General features: G+C 33.8%; 1 protein-coding gene across 4 annotated transcripts in view; it reads left to right on the plus strand.

The window, feature by feature from the left end:
- Positions 1-20,348, plus strand: part of LOC106875789 (cytoskeleton-associated protein 5) — a 92,355-nt gene that overhangs the window by 15,709 nt on the left and 56,298 nt on the right. For 3 of the 4 annotated variants that reach the window (XM_089351819.1, XM_089351817.1, XM_089351820.1), the window contains exon 2: positions 12,607-12,679. In XM_089351819.1, the coding sequence (XP_089207945.1) occupies positions 12,623-12,679 (57 nt within the window). In that variant the 5' untranslated portion in view covers positions 12,607-12,622. Of the gene's footprint in view, positions 1-9,244; positions 9,402-12,606; positions 12,680-20,348 lie in introns of all 4 variants that reach the window. The other variant, XM_089351818.1, reaches the window with a different exon arrangement.

Genomic DNA, 20,348 nt, shown 5'->3' on the forward strand with positions numbered 1-20,348 from the left:
TAGTCAGTATGAATTTCTTGCAAAATTTCAGTATTAAACATTCTGATTTCAGTGAAAGGATGTTTTTTTGTTCTAAGAGTATTATCAAAGTAAAGTTTGATTGGTTTGGGGTAATGTTTAGCTAATTTTTCTTACTCATGAAACCCTTAAGATTTATTTTTGCATTTTTAGTTATGGGATATATTGCAAGTTCTATCTAGTAATTGTAATGAATTTGCATATTGCCAAAGTTATTGAACTAATAGGTCATTGTTCTTTACATATGACTATATTTTTATAACTCCTCAACTTTAATGATCTCATTGAGAAGTTAGATTTAATTGTTTTGTTGGTGTAGATTGTTATTTACACAAGGATTAAATCAGTCTGAAGGTTAGTAACTATTAAAAACTTTATATTGACTTTTTACAGTAATTGTTATTGACTAATTGCTAGTTAATCCTCTTTGTTACAAGCATTATTGATCAGAACTTTAAACACTACCTTCATTTTTAAGTTCTTTCTAGCACAGTTTTGCATTCTCTTTAACCATTTCAAGTGTTTATAATGTGGCTTTATGTTGTGGCCTCAAATTCTGCTGGGGTTCACTTTGCCTTTTATCCCTTGGATATTGATAAAATAAGTCCTCCTCAAATACTGAATTGGTTCTATTAACCATACACCATCATCATCATCATCATCATCATCATCATCACCATTCCCTGTCTCGAGTCCTAGGACACAGGGGTAGTTAGCTGGTTTTCATGACATATAAATGGCTGAGATCATAACACTTCCTTCCCTTAAATAGGATGCCAGTCTGTTGCAGGGTTATTCATTTACAGCTGAATGAACTGGAGCAAAGTGTGTTTTGGTCAAGAACACAAAGCATTGCTCTTTTCAGGAATTGAACACATGATTTTGTGATTGTGAATGCAACACTAACTAGTCCACATGCCTTTAACAACTAGATACTCTCCTTACAAATTTGTGGCCATCTGGAAAAGTTGAAAAATATCAGAAGATAACAAATGACAAAATTCCTTATATAATCTTTTTAAAGATTTTCCATCTTTAGTTACAAATGTGGGTGTATATTTTCTGCCAAGGAAGAATAAGTAAATATTACAAAAATTTAAAATTTTAATTTTTTCCCCTCTTCTGACTAATTATAACATTTAAAATTTGTCAGAACTAGATTTGTTGAATGTTTTAAGTGTTGCAGATAGTTTAGTTGTGATGCAATCACTGCTGACACAAGGCATTTTATGGTAGCATGGCTCTGCTTAGAATGTCAGGCAAATATAAATTAGTGAATTTTTTTTAATGAATTATCTAGTTTGTGTTCAAGTAACTCCTGCAGTAATTTTGTGCTGAATTTTTGTGAAAGTAAATTGAAATGTGTGTTTTCATTCCCCCCAAATAATTTTATTATGAGAAATTTCTATTATTCCAAAGAGTAGCATCTTTAATTAATCCTTAGCAGGTTTAAAAAATATATAGAAAAACTGTTGTTAACTTGATTTTCAGTTTGTTATTCATTTTTTGTGCATCTATGTATTTGGTTTCTTGAAAAATGAAGATCCTGTAAAAACATGCATTTTTCTGTCATTTATAGACTACACTTTGGGCACATTTCAGAAATCTGCTTTTAATGCATAACTGAAATCTGCATTATGTTTTCAATTGTCTAACTGCATAGCTGGTCCATGCAGTATGTTGTACAATTTAGTAACATACTCTATAAACTGTGTAAGTCATTCATTCCCCTTCTTCTTTCAGCTAAGGAGTTTTTACCACTTCTGCTATTTTTTTCTGTCTGTAATATTTTTTATGGCATTGTTGTATCTTATTTCAATGTTAGTTTATTGCATGCAACAAATGCCTAGTATATATATGACTAAGGACATGTGTTTAGTCTACTGCATTGTAAAATGGCAATGTGATGTTTCTTTACTGTCCTCACTAGAGTTTTTGCTAGTTGGGATATTTTTTTTGTACTTATTGCTGAATAGTTTTAATTTTTTACTAAATATATTGTATTGTTTTAATTTAATTATTATCACGTGCTGAGTGCAACATTGTTTTTCTTATTTTGCACTTTCTTAGGAAGTTTTTGCAATTTAGTAGTATTCAGTAAGCTTTTAAGCTGAGCTTCCATTGCTTTGCTGGGTAAAAATAGAATTATCATATCTAACTACCTAAAACAGTACCTATATGATATTTAGCAAAGGAAAACTGAATTTAGGTACTGTGCATCATATCTTGCCTTGTTTTTTTTCTTCCCATTTTTAGTTACTTGTGCTTTTTCTATGAAGATTCATTGTTGATTTACCAAATTTTTTTACATCCTTTTTCTATGAGATCTTATAATTTTGGCAGCCAAATACTTCATGTCAAAATTTTGTTATCTGAGATGTATGTGTGTATACACATAATTTTGGATTTCTAAATTGTTTTGATTCTTTACTTTTCAGATGAGTGTTTTAAAATATCTCATTGCATAATTTCTTACATTGGAAGTCAAGGAGATTATTGATTTTTTTTCTTTTTTCTGGTTTGGAAAATAAATATTAGTTATTTTTTTTTATATAGTTTTGGTATCCAATCATTCATTTATCCAAAAGTATGAGCAAATATCTGAGTAAATAAGCAGTTTTGCTGAAACTATTGTCTCATTGAAAAATAGAAGTAAAGAATTGGAAAAATAATTGTACGCATCATTATATACATTAATAACAATTAGTTGTCATTGCTTGCAAGATTTTAAGTCAGCTGGCTTGCTTTTTTTAATATCAGTTTTCTCTGTCTTAATTTCCAAGTAAATTCAATTTAGCTATCAATTCCATATCTTCATCATAACTATTATTCATTTCATCATTGCTTCTCTTAATATACTTTCTCTTCTAACATTTTGTATCATTTATAACTTAAAGATTCAGATATTGTCTTTGAAGTATTTACATTATATATGTCTATTTAATTTTGTTTTTTTCCCCTTGTTTTTACTGCTCCAGTTTCATTATTATGTGGTATTACTGCAACTATATTCTCTTCTCCAACTTTTGAGCTGCACACTTCCTTTAACCCTTTTGATATCAACCCACCTGAGACTTGCTGCTTAGAATTACCTTAATTAAACCCTTCCATCAAAATTTCACGTTAATTTATGTTCCAAACAGCTTGTTAATGATGAAGTTCACTAAATTTTCCATTATTTTTTGAATTAATTGGAATAGGGGCAGTGTGTTTTAACAGAAATATGGTGACAAAAGGGTTAAACCTTTCTCAACATCAGAGCAATAGTATAATAATTCAAGCTAAGGAGAGGTTATCTCTCAAGCTTGTACTAACTTTATCTTTGATTTCTACATTACACCTCATCGTGTTTGCTGACTATTAGTTTGAGTATTATAGCATTATCTACTATTTTTCTGCAAATTAAGCAGTTATTTTAATGTTTTGGTTGTATTATGGAGTTTATGATAATTTTATTTTCTTTGATACACATGCTATTTTGTAGATTCTTTTTAATATAAAACTTAAATTTGTAGTATAGTTATTGTGTATTAGTTCTGGGTAAGATTTGTTTTTAGACTAACAAGCCTCATAGCTAAGTTGGCGAGCAACTGATTCAACAGTATGAATGAACATGTATACATTTCATTCTAGTCATTGAGACTATTCTAAAAGATTTCAGAACTGGATAGTGATGGAGGATATCTTTATATTACATAGATAGAATTGATGAGTCTATTTAAAACAACTGCAGCTATTCTGAACTTGTAGATTTGAATGAAATTGAATGCAGTAATGGATAAGATACTAGCTACTAACAGTTTAGAGCTACAAAACTCTATCTTCATTAGTCAAGTCACTGTGACTGGAATGCAGGAAAGGAACAAGCTGAAATTTACAAAATGTGGAAGGGTTCAGAGAATCAGACTTTTAGGTGCACTTATGCATTGGAGTAGCCATCGATTGATGGCTATATAGCTTTTACGTAACTCATTTGAAGTATTAATAAGACAATATGTAGGTGAACGAAAGCTGCCAAGGACAGTATAATGACTAGAGTTTGAGAATAGTTGAAATTCAGGGAATTGATTATTTTATTGGCAATATAGCATTTTTTTTTTCTGTTTTAAAGTAGACTATGTGTACAATATAGGATGTATGATACTTATTTCTTTATTGCCCACAAGGGGCTAAACATAGAGGGGACAAACAAGGACAAACAAAGGTATTAAGTCGATTACATCGACCCCCAGTGAGTAACTGGTACTTAATTTATCGACCTCGAAAGGATGAAAGGCAAAGTCAGCCTCGGCGGAATTTGAACTCAGAACGTAACGGCAGACGAAATACCGCTAGGCATTTCGCTCGGCGTGCTAACGATTCTGCCAGCTCACCACCTATGGGATGTATGATACTGTGTAGCCGGAAACAACATAAATTCAAGTAGTTTGCCATGAGTGGAGAGGAACAAGTTGAATATCATCCGTTAGATGTGCAGCATTGACTAAGCATGACAAGCAGACAGGGAACTGCTAATATATAATGCAAATGGAAGATGTACCACATGAAAAAATGTTCTGATTTGATGCTGTTGAAAGGTACTTGTGGTATAAGTAGATTAAAGTATAGCCTACCATGCTTAAAAATCACATTTCAAAAATAGATCTAAACTATGGATGCATAACCTGTTCCAACAGTATCAAGCCTTCAACTTAATTACTTATTCATAAATAAAAATAGGAGAGAAATGATGTACTAAAGTATGAAGAGTTAGTTTTGACCATTATATACGATCAACTAGAATATAATTAAGCAGAAAATCTCAAAATTTCTTCTGTATGGAAGAATTTTCTCTGGATTTTCTCTGTATGTCAACAATGCATTCTCTCTTTCAAATACAAGTTTAAGACATTGCAAGGAGAAACTGAAACCAACTCTCCAAATGCAACAGATAACAATTTTGTTGCCTCTCATCAGTAATGCTTTTCCATCAGATCTCAGATCCTATGAGAATCTGAAGCAGTTGCTGAACAACACAAACAATTGAAGTGTGCCACCTGTTTAGAGCCAACCAAAACTTCAAAAAAAAAGAGAAAAAACTTGGCACAGTTTTACACTTATAAAAATGCACAACAGAAATATAGTGAAAGCAAAATAGATTTGATTGTGCATGCAGCAGCAGCAGTAGCAAACAAACAATCTTCCTTGGCATGATAAACTGCCAATAAAAGTGGCAGGAAAAGTACATGTTAATTGAAACTAAAATCCATATGTCTGCAAGAAACCAATAAAAGGAACATTTCAGAAACTTCTTCTTTGCTAATCTCCCAGCAAATAGACCTGCAAAGACTGCGATTAAGCATGAATCTGATTTTTCACTATATGAGCTCACTGAGGAAGATAGCTCTTTAATAATATTTCATAAGAAGTCTGGAAAATAAACCTCAGTGATATCCTCTTTCAATTTTGTAGCATGGATACAGTCAAAATGTAATTTAGTAAGTGGTCTGAAGATTGTGTTATTCCATTTTCAAGAAAGGTAATTCAGGCTTGACTAAAAATTACAAAGGGTTTCCTCTCACAGTGACAAATGAGAATCTACAACAGATTGTTTGTTGCTGAACCATATATAGCCAGAACTGTGAAAGTCTTATGCAGAAACGAATACAGGTTCAGAAAAAAAAAATCAGTTTACGGTTAGGAGAATCATTGTGGTAGATAAGGTTAAAAAGCTGTCTTACTGTTTGTAGACTTCTCAAAACCTTTTGACTGCCCTGTAATGCAAAATGGAACAGATTTTTCTTACATGTGGTACACCACAAGATGCAGTAGTGCAGTAGCTGTAATGATGTTCTCTAAGAACATAAGCTAAAGTACAATTACTTGAAGGAAAGTTCTTTAATATTAATGCAGGCATCTTGCAAAGTAATATGCTTGCACCATTCCTATTTATTATCTACCTGGACTATATTCTTTGCACTTTAATGGACAAAATTAAAGAACTTTGCTTCACTCAAGCAAAATCTACAACGCCTTGTCACCCAGCCACATCAATAACTGATGTTGTTTATGTTGTTGATATTGCTCTCTTTGCAGATTCTGTCTCAGAAGCTACCACTCTTCTATATGACATGAAAAAAGTGGCAGAAGTTATTGGCCTTTATATCAAGGCTCCAAAAACTCTACTGTAATTGGAAGGGTGCAATAAGTACAAGCAAACAAAACCCTATAGAATTTGTCGAGTCCATATTGTACTTAAGAACTAACATTGCACCTGCAGAAAAGGATATGAAAAGCCAACTTGCAAAAGCATGGGCTGTTGATGGCTTCAGTGTTTTTTGGAAGTCATTGCTACTGGATGATCTTAAGAGGTGCTTCTTTTGTACCACTAGAATCAGTCTGGTCTTGTGATGCATATGGATGAGGACAACTGTGTGAAGAAGTGTTGCACTCTAACGGTGGAGGGAACCTATGGAAGAGGTAGACTCAGGAAGACATGGGATGAGGTGGTGACGCATGATCTACAAATGTTGGGCCTCACAGTGGTAATGACAAGCAACTGAGACCTTTGGTGATATGCCATGCTTAAGACCCATCAAGCTAAGCGAGATCATAGTTGTGGCTGATAGCAGTGTCATGTAATTGACCTGTTAAAAGCGCCCTTCATGCATTGGGCAATATGCTGTGCTTGTGTCCAAGCCAAGTGAAATTGTAGTCATGGCTGATGCCAGTGCCATCTGACTGGCATCCATGCAGGTGGCATGTAAAAAGCACCGTTTGAGTGTTGGGCCTCATGGAGGCAGTGACTGGTGACCAAGTCCTTTTGCAATACACTGTGTGTTGTGTACACCTGTCAAACCAAATGAGACTGTAGTTATGGCCAATGCTGGTATCAGGTCAGTGGCACCCATGCTGGTTGCACATATAAAGCATCCACTACACTCTTGGAGTGGTTGGCATTAGGAGGCATTAGGAAAGGCATCCAGATGTAGAAACCTTGCCAAATCAGATTACTGCAGCTTACCAGTTTCTAGTCAAATCATCCAATCCATGCCAGCATGGAAAGCAGACTTTAAATGATGATGATAAAAACAGTCATTACTTTTACTTGTTACAGTCACCTTTAGTTGAACAAATCAATCCCAGGTACTGATTCTATCGGATGCCTTTGCCGAACTGCTAAGACATGGGAATGTAAACACACCAACATTGGTTATCAAGTGATTGGGGGAGGGGGGGGGGGCAAACACAGACATACAAATATATATATATATATATATATATATATGATGGGCTTCTTTTAGTTCCTGTCTACCAAATCCTCTCACAAGGCTTTGGTCAGCCCAAGACTATAGTCAAAGACACTTGCCCAGTGTGCTACGCAGTGGGGCTGAACCTGGAACTATGTGGTTGTTAAGCAAGCTTCTTACCACACGGCCAATCCTGTGCCTATGATATATATATATTATATATATCTATACTATATATAAAACAGAGATGTGTGTGTAATCGCTTTTCACGTGAAATCGACTTCACCAAATGCTTCCATACTTGTAGTGCATGAATAATTTGACCTCGGATAAATCTTAGGCTCTTCATTTGATTTTTTTAATTAAAAATAAATAATATTGCTTTATATTTAAGATTCACTTCTTTAAAAAGGTTCCTCAATGTCAACTTCCGGTATTGACGTAACAACCGCAAAAAGCTTCACTCTCTATTTTGTGTGTTCATGTGTATGAGAGAGAGAGAGAGAGTAAATACTACATACACACCGCTCTCTCACACACATACACACGCACACACATACACACACACCCCTTTACTCACTCACACTCTGTCTCTTACAAACACACACATACATAAATGTATACAAACATATTTACAAAGACACACGTATGTATGTGCGCGCGTTTGTAAGAGACAGTGTGAGTGAGTCAAGGGCTGTGTTGTCATATGCATACATCCAAAGATGTATGTATATTTATGCATGTACGTATACATGACAACAAACCTCTCTCTTTCACTCACACTCTGTCTCTTACAAACACACACATACATAAATGTATACAAACATATTTACAAAGACACACGTGTGTATGCGCGCGCGCGTGGGGGGGTCCACAATCGCCATTTATTTCAATTACTCTTCTGAGGATATTCACGTAAATCATTTTTTTCATTTAATCCCCATTTTAATTTTCGTAAAAGTTTCCAAGTACCAATGAGGCTTTTTGGCACATCTTCAATTTTCCCCATTCATGAGAGGCGCCAGCCATCATTCATCTGAGAGTCCATCTACAGAATGTCCTCAAATTTCTATACAGCATATTTTGCCTTTTTTCCGTCAAGTATATAAGCAACAATTTCATTCCCGAGCAACGCCGGGTGCCTCTGCTAGTATATATATATATATATATATATATATATAAACATTTAATACATTCCAATTGGAAAGATATATTTGATAATTTAAAATATGTTGCTTTTTGTAATGATGTCACATCATAATGTTTCTCTATATTTTCTCTTTCTCTCAAGATGTCTTTGGAGTTTTTGATTTCTTGAATCTTTTTTTCTTGATTTTGTACATCACTTCCATTTATTTTGGGTTTTCCATCAGGTAAAATAATTTTATAAGCAACTGAAAATATAATTACACACATACTTCCCAGGTTGTATGTAATCTAAATATTTTTTCATTCCTTTGAATTCCTTCAGAGGAAGTATGTTGTTGAATGCTAGTGTCTTATCAACTAACTAGGAAGCAAGGAAAGGAGAGGAGTGGATACATGGAATAGTTGCTGAATCAGTTTGGTAGTAACTGATAAATGTAAAGATCTTATTTTTGGGTGGAGACAAGATAATATTGTATTTCACATATTTTATATTTCTGCTGCTATTTTTTAATGTGAAGTGTGCCTCATATTCTTATTTCTTTGGGATCAAGGTTACATTTGCATTAAAAAATATTTTTAAAATGTTAATTATTTGAATATCAAAAATGCAATTTAGAATCTTTAAAAAAAAAAAAGAAATGGGAAAAGAAAATATTAACGATATAATTAAAAAAATTTTTAATGATATAGTTAATTAAAAATAATTTTAATGATATAGTTGGTATAAATACATATATTTAGTTTCCATTATGATTGATGTCATGTAAAGCAAGTTCATTAAGTAAATATGGTTGTGGTTTATTTGCTATGAGTAAACAATGATGATTTTTATTTCTTATCTTGCACAGAGTAAACAATTGTCTCCACATCTCAACATAACCAGTTCTTAGTTTATTTGTCTTGAAGAATGAATGATAACATTGACACCCAGTGGAACTTGAATTTAAAAAAAAAAAAAAAAAAAAAAATCCTTTCTACTGGAAACACAAAGCCAGCAATTTTTAGGTGAGAGGGAAATTGATTACATTGACTTCTGTACTCAGCTGGTATTTATTTCATTGACCCCAAAAGGATGAAAGACAAAGTGCAACATTTGAACTGAGAGTATAAAGAATTGAAATAAATGCCACTATGCATTTTGTTTGTACTAACAATTAACAATATGCAAGTATAGCTGTTGTAGTAAGAAGTTTGCTTACCAAACCACATGGTCCCGGGTTCAGCCTTACTGCATGACACCATGAGCAAGTGTCTTTTACTGTAACCCCAGGCTGACCAGAGCAAAGCCTTGTGAGTGGATTAGGTAGACAGAATCTGAAAGAAGCCTGTTATGTGTGTGCGGGGGCCTGTGTTTGTGTTGAATTTGTTCCCTCCACCTCTACCACTTTATTGATGTTCTTGTAACTTATCAATTTGGCAAAAGAGACTGATAGAATCAGTACCAGATTTTAGAAAAACATTTGCTTTGGTATCAATTTGTTTGACTAAAACCCTTCAGGGTGGTGCCCCAGCATGGCTGCAGTCCAATGAGTTGAACAAGTAGAAGATAAAAAACAATAGTTGTTTAAATTCTAACAAACCTATGATCAGTGATGTAAAAGTTGGGACCATTCTGGCTATTTTTCTTTTAGGGTTTTTGTTTACAGGATGTTTGAATCCATTATTATATTAATGTTCCTTTAAAAGATGGTAAGGTGTGATCTGAGGAAGAGCTAGATGCTATTTCTAGCAGGTTGAGCAACTTACATAGAGGGTCCCTTGTTGGCTTGTAATACAATAGTTTATGATAACAGGCAACTCAACTGTACAAGAACCCAAGCAAACTGACTTGTTAGGGATTGTAAATATCTTGAGAAACCCACCTCCCATGTGCTAATGGCATGTGTGCATGCATCCCCCATATGCACTCCCTTTTCGTGCCTACAAATGTATAGTGTAGATATTTGTGTGTTTAATGAGTATATGTCTAAGAATGGTTTAAATGAGTATGTATAAATGCAGATGAAAATATTTCAAATGAAAAGCTGATAAAAAGATTAATGGACTGGATCAACAGAAAACATTAAATGTGATGTACAAGAAAACTAATGGCACATTTGTATATAAATGTACCTATATATATATATATATATATATATATATATATATATATATATATATATATATATATATATATATATATATATATATATATATATATATATATATAATCGCTGGTTTACCTGTGTTTGTTTCATTGGAATTTTTCAGTCTCAACCCCCAATGATAATTATTGTTTCAGTAAAGTTTTAGAGATTATTTGTGTATAATTGTTTTTGGGCTATTTGTAAATGTATTTATAGACTGACATGAGACTAATGCCTTTTCCAGATGCAATAGCACTTATGATTCTACTAACCTATGCCACAAAGATCATGTTCCTTGTTATTAAGAATTATTATTCCATGGTATCCAATGTTTTGTGAAGTTGCATTATTGCTTGTTTACCTGCTTTGTTAGATTAAAGAAGGTTTGATTAAAAAATATATTTCTCCGAATGTATTCTCTTTTTCTCTCTAGTTTTTGAGATACAGTTTTCTCCAAATTATCATAAATATTGAATTTTATTTCTCAACTTTTATACAATCATTTTTTAAAATTTTCTAAGTTTGAGGAAAAATTTTGAGATTATTTTCTAGGTACACTCTTATTTGGATTTCTTCCTAAGTGATTGGTTCATGTGAGGTTTCTGCTTGAGTTTACAGCAGGAGCTGACATAATTATTTTGTTTCCTGTCAATGTGAATACCCGTCAGAGTGTAAGTATCTTGAGAGAAAAGCTGAACATTAGAAGCATCAGTTGTGGCGTGCAAGAGAGACGATTGCGCTGGTATGGACATGTGGTGAGAATGGAGGAGGATAGCTGCGTGAAAAAGTGCCACACCCTAACAGTTGAGGGAACCCGTGGAAGAGGTAGGCCCAGGAAGACCTGGGCTGAGGTGGTGAGGCAAGACCTTCGTACATTGGGCCTCACCGAGGCGATGACTACGGACCGAGACCTTTGGAAATGGGCTGTGCGTGAGAAGACCCGGCAAGCCAAGTAAGATCGTTGCCAGTGCCCCTGGACTGGTTCTTGTGCGGTTGGCACATGAGATGCACCATTTTGAGCGTGGCCGTTGCCAGTACCGCCTGACTGGCTCCTGTAGGATTTTCGAGCGAGATCGTTGCCAGTGCCCCTGGACTGGCTTGTGCGGGTGGCACATAAAAGACACCATTTCGAGCGTGGCCGTTTTCGTGCGGGTGACACGTAAAAGCACCCACTACACTCTCTGAGTGGTTGGCGTTAGGAAGGGCATCCAGCTGTAGAAACTCTGCCAAATCAGACTGGAGCCTGGTGTTGCCATCCGGTTTCACCAGTCCTCAGTCAAATCGTCCAACCCATGCTAGCATGGAAAGCGGACGTTAAACGATGATGATGATGATGATGATGAACAAAATATTGCATACTCAAATTATTTTCTAAATGATTGAATTTTGGTATCTGTTACTATCAAGGGCTGATATGTTTGTTGATGAACCTTTATCAGTTTTGGTCACTTGTAGATCTTTTGCAACTTGATCATAGAAGAGATTGCAAGTTTTGGTCACTTGTAGATCTTTTGCAACTTGATCATAGAAGAGATTGCAGTTCAGTATGTCATTTATTTAGGTTGGGAAAATCTGTTAAACTTCATTATTTTTCACAACATTCTCCAAGTAGCACTTTTTGTTTTGACAATGAAGAAATTACGGATCTCTTATAACATTTCCTTTGTTTTCTACAAGTCTTTAGCTTGTAGAACTTTGAATAAATTGTAAGTTTACCTGCTGTCATTGATTCTTCAGTAAGTGTGCCAGATAGCTGAGGATATAGGTTGTCACATTATTTCTTAAACTCATGCTAGTGGAGTGTGTGTGGATTTGTGTCTTTGAAGCAATACATGTCAATCAATATCATTATTTAGTTTTGTTTTCTGTGTTAAAAATTAAATGTTATTCTTAGAGAAACGAGACTCACCCAAACCATTGTTTCTCTGTTCTAAACATTTTTTGTAAAACATTTGTTTTAGAATTGTAAATTATCTTAAAAGTTTATTTTCATATTGCACAGTCAAATTTAAATGAAATAACATAATTTAGTTGAAAATTGTGATAATTGAAATTTATTTTTGTTTTTGGAATTTTTCTTTCAGCTGTTAGAATACTATTATGGCTGATGACAGTGAATGGATGAAATTACCTACTGAGGGGAAATGTCAGCACAAGGTAAGGTTTTTATTTTCTCAAAATCTGGTAATGAGATGTTTTCTCCATTTAGTTATTTTCAATTTGATTAAGAACAATTAAGGAATAGATATAAAATTAATCATTTTGACTTTGCTAGCCCATATAACAGCTCGAAACAATTTCTGATTGTTATATATGTAAATATTTACTAAAGTAGTTTGTTTTAACGTATGTTAAATTAGTTTTATATCTCATTTAAATTGATAAATTAAAACATCCCTCTGTATCATAAGGATAATCATAAATCCTGTGTCATATTTGATGGCATATAAAATGCATTTTCCCCCTAAAATAATGTCTTAAAAAACATCACTGTGGATCCTAAATACAAGGTTGCTTTAAATATTACATGCTTTAATGCACTAAAAAATGTTTGGTCATAAGTATGCTCATTCAAGGACTGGTTTGGACTACACAGCATTAACTTCACAATTCAGTTTATATGCAATTTTATAAATCTGTTCTGCTTGTACTAAATATGATATAGTTGTAAACGGAAGTTGATTTAGTTCATAACAGGAGATCTTTATTGTTGTTGCTCAGTATTTAATATTGTATTTTACTTAGATTTCTTTTAAAATGGAATCTAAACATGTTTTTGTTTGTTTGCTTGTATTTTTGTGTTATTTTTGGATAGTATCATTATTACTATTTATTACAAACCCTACTGACTTCATAAAAAAATGAAAACTTAATGTGCTTAAATATACAATCCTAGCTTAGATACCATTAAAAAAAAAATTTCTGAACTTTAGATAGACTTTATGAAAACAGCTGAACTGTTTCTCTTTGTGTGTGTATATTTGTGTTTACTTAAAGTTTTGTGGCAGTTAATCACCCCACTAACATACCTTCCACATATATGAGTGAGTGAGGTGAGCTGGAATGTATTTCATGAGTAACTCTATGTAGTATTAGCAAATGTTGAGTTTCCTTTGAGGTTGAAATGATCAAACTAAATAAGTTGTTTTAACCTGCAAAATCTTGCACTATTTATTAAAATCTATTTATAACTGTTTATAGATTATTTGAAATGTTTACAAATTTTGATTTTACAAATAAGGGCATGCAATCATAGAAAACCATGCCAAATCAGACTGGAGTCTGGTGCAGCCTTCCAGCTTACCAGCCCTGGTCAAACTGTCCAATCCATGGACAACGGCTATTAAATGACAATGATGAAATAACTTATTCTTTTATTAAACAAAAAAATTGGATAAAGTTTTTTTGAGCAGGTTACACAAAACTGGCCATAATGTTTATTTTATAATGGTGATATTGGCAATAAATACCCAAGTACCAAATTTTAATGCTGTCGTCGTCATTGAAAAAAATAGATTGTGTCTGCAAAAAAATTTTTTGAAAAAGATTGAACCATTTTGATAATGGGAAATATAAATCAAAATCTAAATGCAAAGTTTATTGTTGCTTTTGCGGAGTAAACATATAGAAGTATATAGTTGATGGTAATGTAAACTGTTTCCTAAGCTCTGAGAGATTTCTAAAGGCTGGTGTGTGTAACTCTAGTTATATAGTGTTAAGTAGAAAATAGTTAAAGCTGGACATCAGCTTCAAAATAAGTGTAGGCTTGGCTGTATGGTAACAAATTTGCTTCCTAACCACATGATTCTGGGTTCAACCCCACTGTATGATACTTTGAGTGTCTTCTGCTATATCTCTGGACCTACTACAGCCTTGTGAGTGGATTTTGGAGGTGATGTGTGTGTGTGTGTGTGTGTGTGTGTGTTACTGTCTCCTTGCCTTGATGTTGCACGATAGTCATAAATGAATGTCACTGTAATGCAAGCAGTATCTTTGTTCCAGATCTTCTGTGAAAACATGTCTGGTTACGGGAAAATATTACCTTACTTAGAAATGTGAGGGTTGACAACAAGAAGAGTATCTTGTAGAAAATCTACTTAAATAAAATTCTGTCCAATCCATGTGAGCATGGAAAAGTAGATGTTAAAATAATGACGATGATGAAGAATGATGATTTTTGACAAGGGAATTCAAGAGCATGTGAGATCGTTAGTCATAGCCAATGCCGGTGTTACGTAACTGGCACCCATGCCAGTGGCAGGTAAAAAACACCCACTTACACTTTTGGAGTGGTTGGTGTTAGGAAGGGCATCCAGCTGTAGAAACTATGCCAAATCAAATTAGAACCTGGTGCAGCTTACCAGTTTTCAGTCAAGCCATCTAGCCCATGCCAGCATGGAAAACGGATATTAAATGATGATGATGATGGTGGGGAATCTAATCTGTAGTGGGATGAATATTAAATCCATTTTTTGTCATTCTATATCTACACTGAATGTGTTTGTTTCTACACCTGCTGGTGACCAGATATGTTCCAAAGTACAAATGTCTATTTTTGTATATCTGTGGCATTTAACTAGTTAGCCTCAGAAAAACAAAAGAAATCATTAAAAATAAATAATCAAGCAGCTCATGAATTATAGTCTAGTTCATTGTAACACCATTTACTGGCCACCTATTCAACTCTAAATCTAGTATATTAGGTTTGGCTTAAACTACTTGTTAGTTAACTTTCATTATATGACTATTCTATTTGTGTTAAGTATACATTGTCCTTGTTCTTAAGTACGTGTATATGTGTTGGCTACTTTAAGTCAAGTGAATTATCTGAACATTTCCCCACTAGCTTGGTGACTGAGAGATATTAGTGGTGATGGATTTGTTAAGTAAATTATTATCTCTCTATAGTCTACAATGCTCATGATAAAAAAAACAAAAAACAAATACAAAAGTGATAATGCATTGGGTATATATATATATATATATATATATATATATATATATATAATTCCAAAAGAGTTAGAGGTTGTTAATCCAACCAACTAAGGGATAATATCTATCCAATATACTGCTGGTAGAAAACCCAATTATTAATACACAAGTATTTTTTTTATTTGCATGGCAATTACACTACTGAATGTAATAAATGGGTGAGGGTAAAATAGTTTTTTACCTTTAATTTATACAACAATAAGAAAATGGAGGGGATCAAGAGGTGGTATTCATCAACTTTTAGACATTATATTATGTCTATTTATTAATTTAAAAAAAACAACCCATTATAACAATATACATACATGTATAGCATAATGTGCTTTACATATACAATATTTAAAAATACCAGTAATTATTAAAATATATAACGTAGATTGCAAAAGATAGGATAATATCGTGCATCTGTTTCAGCCAAAAGGCCAAAGTACCCCAATCTACTTATATCCCTTCAGTGAACTGAAGTATTTGGTAGATAAGATTTAGGTACTTGGGTGTATCTCTGGGCTTCGTCAGAGAGTTTAGAAAGTTCATAAGGTTAAGTTATAAATACAAGTACATACACATATACACACTTATACATACACATACATACACATAAATATTTTTAAACACATGTACATATATTTCTATATTTTTATATTCATATGTATATGCATACCAAGGAATCTATTATTTTTATTATTAGGTGTATTATAATTCTTATTAGATAAAGTATAAACAGAGGAAGGAGAAAGTTATCAAAAGAGAAATAATAGTGGAATATAAAAACAATATACCCTAAGATTATTGTAGTTATGTAGGAATGAAAAGGTATATAAATATATATACATAGACATACGTACACATATATACATACATATATATATATATTTATGTAAAGTATGTATGTATATTGTTATAATGGTTTTTTTAAAAATAAATATATAGACATAATATAATGTCTAAAAGTTGATGAATACCACCTCTTGATCCCCTCCATTTTCTTATTGCTGTGTGTGTGTGTATGTATATATATATATATATATATATATATATATATATATATATATATATATATATACATGCATACATGCATGCATGCATACATACATGCATACATGCATGCATGCATGCATACATACATACATACATACATACATACATACATACATACATACATCTGTCTTCCATGCTGGTATGGATTAAACAGTTTGACAGAAGCTGGCAAGCTTAAGGACTCAAGTTCCACTGTCTGGTCCCTTACAGATTTGCAGCATTTTCATTGGAGAAAAGAAATGTTGAACTTTATACAATCTATGTTTTGTGAAGTGTGTGTTTTGCTATGCTGAAAGATAAGAAGTCATTTTCAGGAATTTTTGATGTGTTTTGTAGAAAGATGTTTGGATTTGTAATCAACAGTGTAGTGTATGGGCTGTCTGGACTACCAGGCATTGTTAGTTTTCTGTTTTTTAAGTTGATGTCAGACTAGAGTCAAAATCTATCTAACAGCCAGACAAAATAGTAGATGAATTTGTAAAAATGGTTGGAAGTGCTGGTTTGATGAAATTATTAGAGAAACCATGGTTTGATGGGAATGGAGATTAGGAAGTATGTTGCCAACATTTACATAAGATTGATTAATAATGAAGACACTGTCAGTTCAAATATCACTGGACAAGTCTTTTGCTGAATATTATTAGTATACTGTGTTAGTGTATGCTGAATCTAAATATACAACATTTTGCCTTTTAAGCTTAGTTTTTCTTGTGACACTTCATTTTCCCCCTCATTTAGCATAATCACCAGATTAAAAAATATATTAATATAAACTACCCACCTATCTACCTTTGTTCACTACATCTATACTTCAACTCTACCCAATTTTTGCAGTTGTCACCTACTCTTTCCTACCTTCAACACTCGGTCTTCATTATATTCATCCCTTCACCTATTTCTCATCTCTCATTCTCACATACACTTTTACAATCTCTACCCACCCACACTCTTGTTCTTCTGTCCCTATTCTTAGTTAGCTCCTGTCTTGAGTGTCCATCCTGACCCATCATCAGTGCGATTATTTCTTCCCAGCTCCACCCTGGCCACTCCCACCCTCTTTTCTGTAATGTGAATAGCCATGTAGCTTCTCTACAGCAAGAAACCTGTTCTGGTCCCTTCTATCATACTATAACACCCCCACCCATCTCCATGCATAAACCACATTCCTCTCTATTGTAGTTCCACTCAATTAAAAGGGGAACTTAGTCTTTAAGCTGCATTGCAACTCACTAGTGTTAGAGTCACGAAATAAAAAGCACCCAGTACACGCTGTTAAGTGGTTAGCAACTGTAGAAACCCTGTCAAGGCAGACATTGGAACATGATGCAGTTCTTGGACGCATCAGATCCTGTCAGACTGTCCAACCCATGCTGGCATGAAACATGGATGTTTAATGATGATATTGAGGATGATGATTAGTTTGTATAACAAAATGATTTTAATATTAATATATATATTCAAGGTGGTGAGCTGGCAGGATAGTTACCGTGTCAAACAAAATGCTTAGTGGCATTTCTTCTGACTTTATGTTCTTAGTTCAAACGCTGCTGAGGTCGACTTTTGTCTTTCATCCTTTTGGGGTTGATAAAATAAGTACCAGTTGAGCACAGGGATCAATGTTATCGACTTAACCCCCTCCCCCAAAATGCTGGGTTTGTGTCAGAATTTGAAACCAGTATTAATATATATTGTTTATATAAATAAAAAGTTAGAAACTTTGAGATATATGAAATATACTGTTTTTAATGGAACTCAGTTTTCCATCCAGTTTAGAAGCTTTGACCTTGCAATTGAGAATTGTATATTGTTTACATCTTAAGAGTTTAGAAACTTAGAGATATGAATTAAATCATTTTTAATGGTGAAACTTGAAGTAGATAAATCTGTAAGTAATAGTGTGTAGTATATTAGATTTAAAAAAAAAAACCCTTGGATGGAAAAAGTTGAAAGCTCTCCAATATACATTTACATTTGATGGATATTTGTCCTCAGTACCACCTCATGGAATATGTTAATAGCATTGGCTATTTGATTTATAGTCAGTCGCCTGTCATCCATCACCCAGTGGTGAACATAATCAATGTTTTCCTCAGTGGTGGCAATTGCAGGACATCCAAACCTTGGGTCATTTTCAAGACTCTCCTTTCCCCTCCTGAATTCCCTAGCCCACTTTTTCATTGTTGATAAAACTGGAGCATCATCCCCTAATGTGGCAACCATGTTTCTGCAGGTACTTGATAGTGTTATGATGCCAGATTTTGTCCATTTTCAAGAAAAGTTGCTACAAGTTACTTTTGCAGTGTTTTTTGGACAGTCAGATGTCAGTTTACCTGGAAAGAAACAATGCAGCTATTAATATTATTATATCACATTACAATATAGATCTTATTCTTTCACTTTTGGCACGTAATATTGAACTAGTGCCAATGTTATATTGTTTTAATCCAAATGAAAAAAAAATTACATGTTGACACTCACGGGGGCTGATACTATTTACCTTGTAAAATCTGATTTGATTTGGTCAAGTCATTTGAGAATGCATAGAAAACAGACAGACAGAGAGACAAAGTGTTTTATCTATCTAGATAGATAATCCCTTCTGTTATAGGCACAAAGGCTGAAATTTTATAAGGTAAAGGTACCTTCTTGAGTTATGCTGAATCATAAAAGCTAATTTCTCTGTTTCTGTGGTATAGAAAAATTCCCCCACCTGGATGGGAGTCTGGTCTGTCACAGGATTACTCATTTTTGTCAGCTGAGTGAACTGGAGCAATGTGAAATAAAGTATTTTGCTCAAGAACACAGCATGTTGCCTAGTCCAGGAATCAAAACTACTAAGCCATGTACCTCCACTGAAATTTTGTGGGAGGGGACTAGTCAATTATATCAACTTAATTGCTCAACTGGTACTTATTTTATCTACCCAGAAAGGATGAATGGCAAAATTGACTGGCAGAATTTGAACTCAGATGGACAAAATACTGCTGAGCATTGTCTGGGGCACTAACAATTTTGTCAGCTAGTTCTGTGTCCGTGCCATGTAAAAAACACCCAACACACTGTGTAAAGTGGTTGGCATTAGGAAGGGCAACCAGCTGTAGAAATCATGGCAAAACAAACTGGAATTTGGTGCAGCTCTCCATTTTGCCAGCTCTGGCCAAACTGTCCAACCCATGCCAGCATGAGAAATGGCCATTAAGGATGATGATGATATATAATGATTTCCTTTATTTGCCATAAAGGCAATAGAACATGGGGTTTTACATACATACACACACACACACACACACACACACACACACAGACACATGTACAGTGGAGTGCTGAAAAGTTCGTGGTTTGGTTAAAAGAAAATACAAGAGGATCAGTTAATTATGATTTTGTTCAACATATTCCCCTCTCAGATTCATACAGTTATTGCAGTGGTCCTTCAGTTTTTATAAGTCCCATAAAAGAACTTGGAAGGTTGGGCCTTCAACCAGGCCTTACATGATACCTTTAAAGCCAGGAACTTTTCTGCACCCCCTCATGCATATACATACATACATAAGTAAACTATAAAAATAAAAATACATAATATACATTGGTAAAAGAAAAAAAAAGAAGAATTCTGTGGTCTTCTTGATATAGAATGACCAAAGAACAATTGAAAAACCCCACCATCCAAGATCTCTCTGAACACTGAGGGCAAGTTCCCTCTCCACTACCTGTTTCCTGACTTACAGATCTACACTTAGAGCTGTACCATTCACTCTTGCCATTATTGCTACTTTTATCTACATTCAATAAATTCACT

This window comes from Octopus bimaculoides, chromosome 5 (genome assembly GCF_046866305.1).
Source record: "Octopus bimaculoides isolate indiv1 chromosome 5, ASM4686630v1, whole genome shotgun sequence".
Taxonomy (NCBI): domain Eukaryota; kingdom Metazoa; phylum Mollusca; class Cephalopoda; order Octopoda; family Octopodidae; genus Octopus; species Octopus bimaculoides.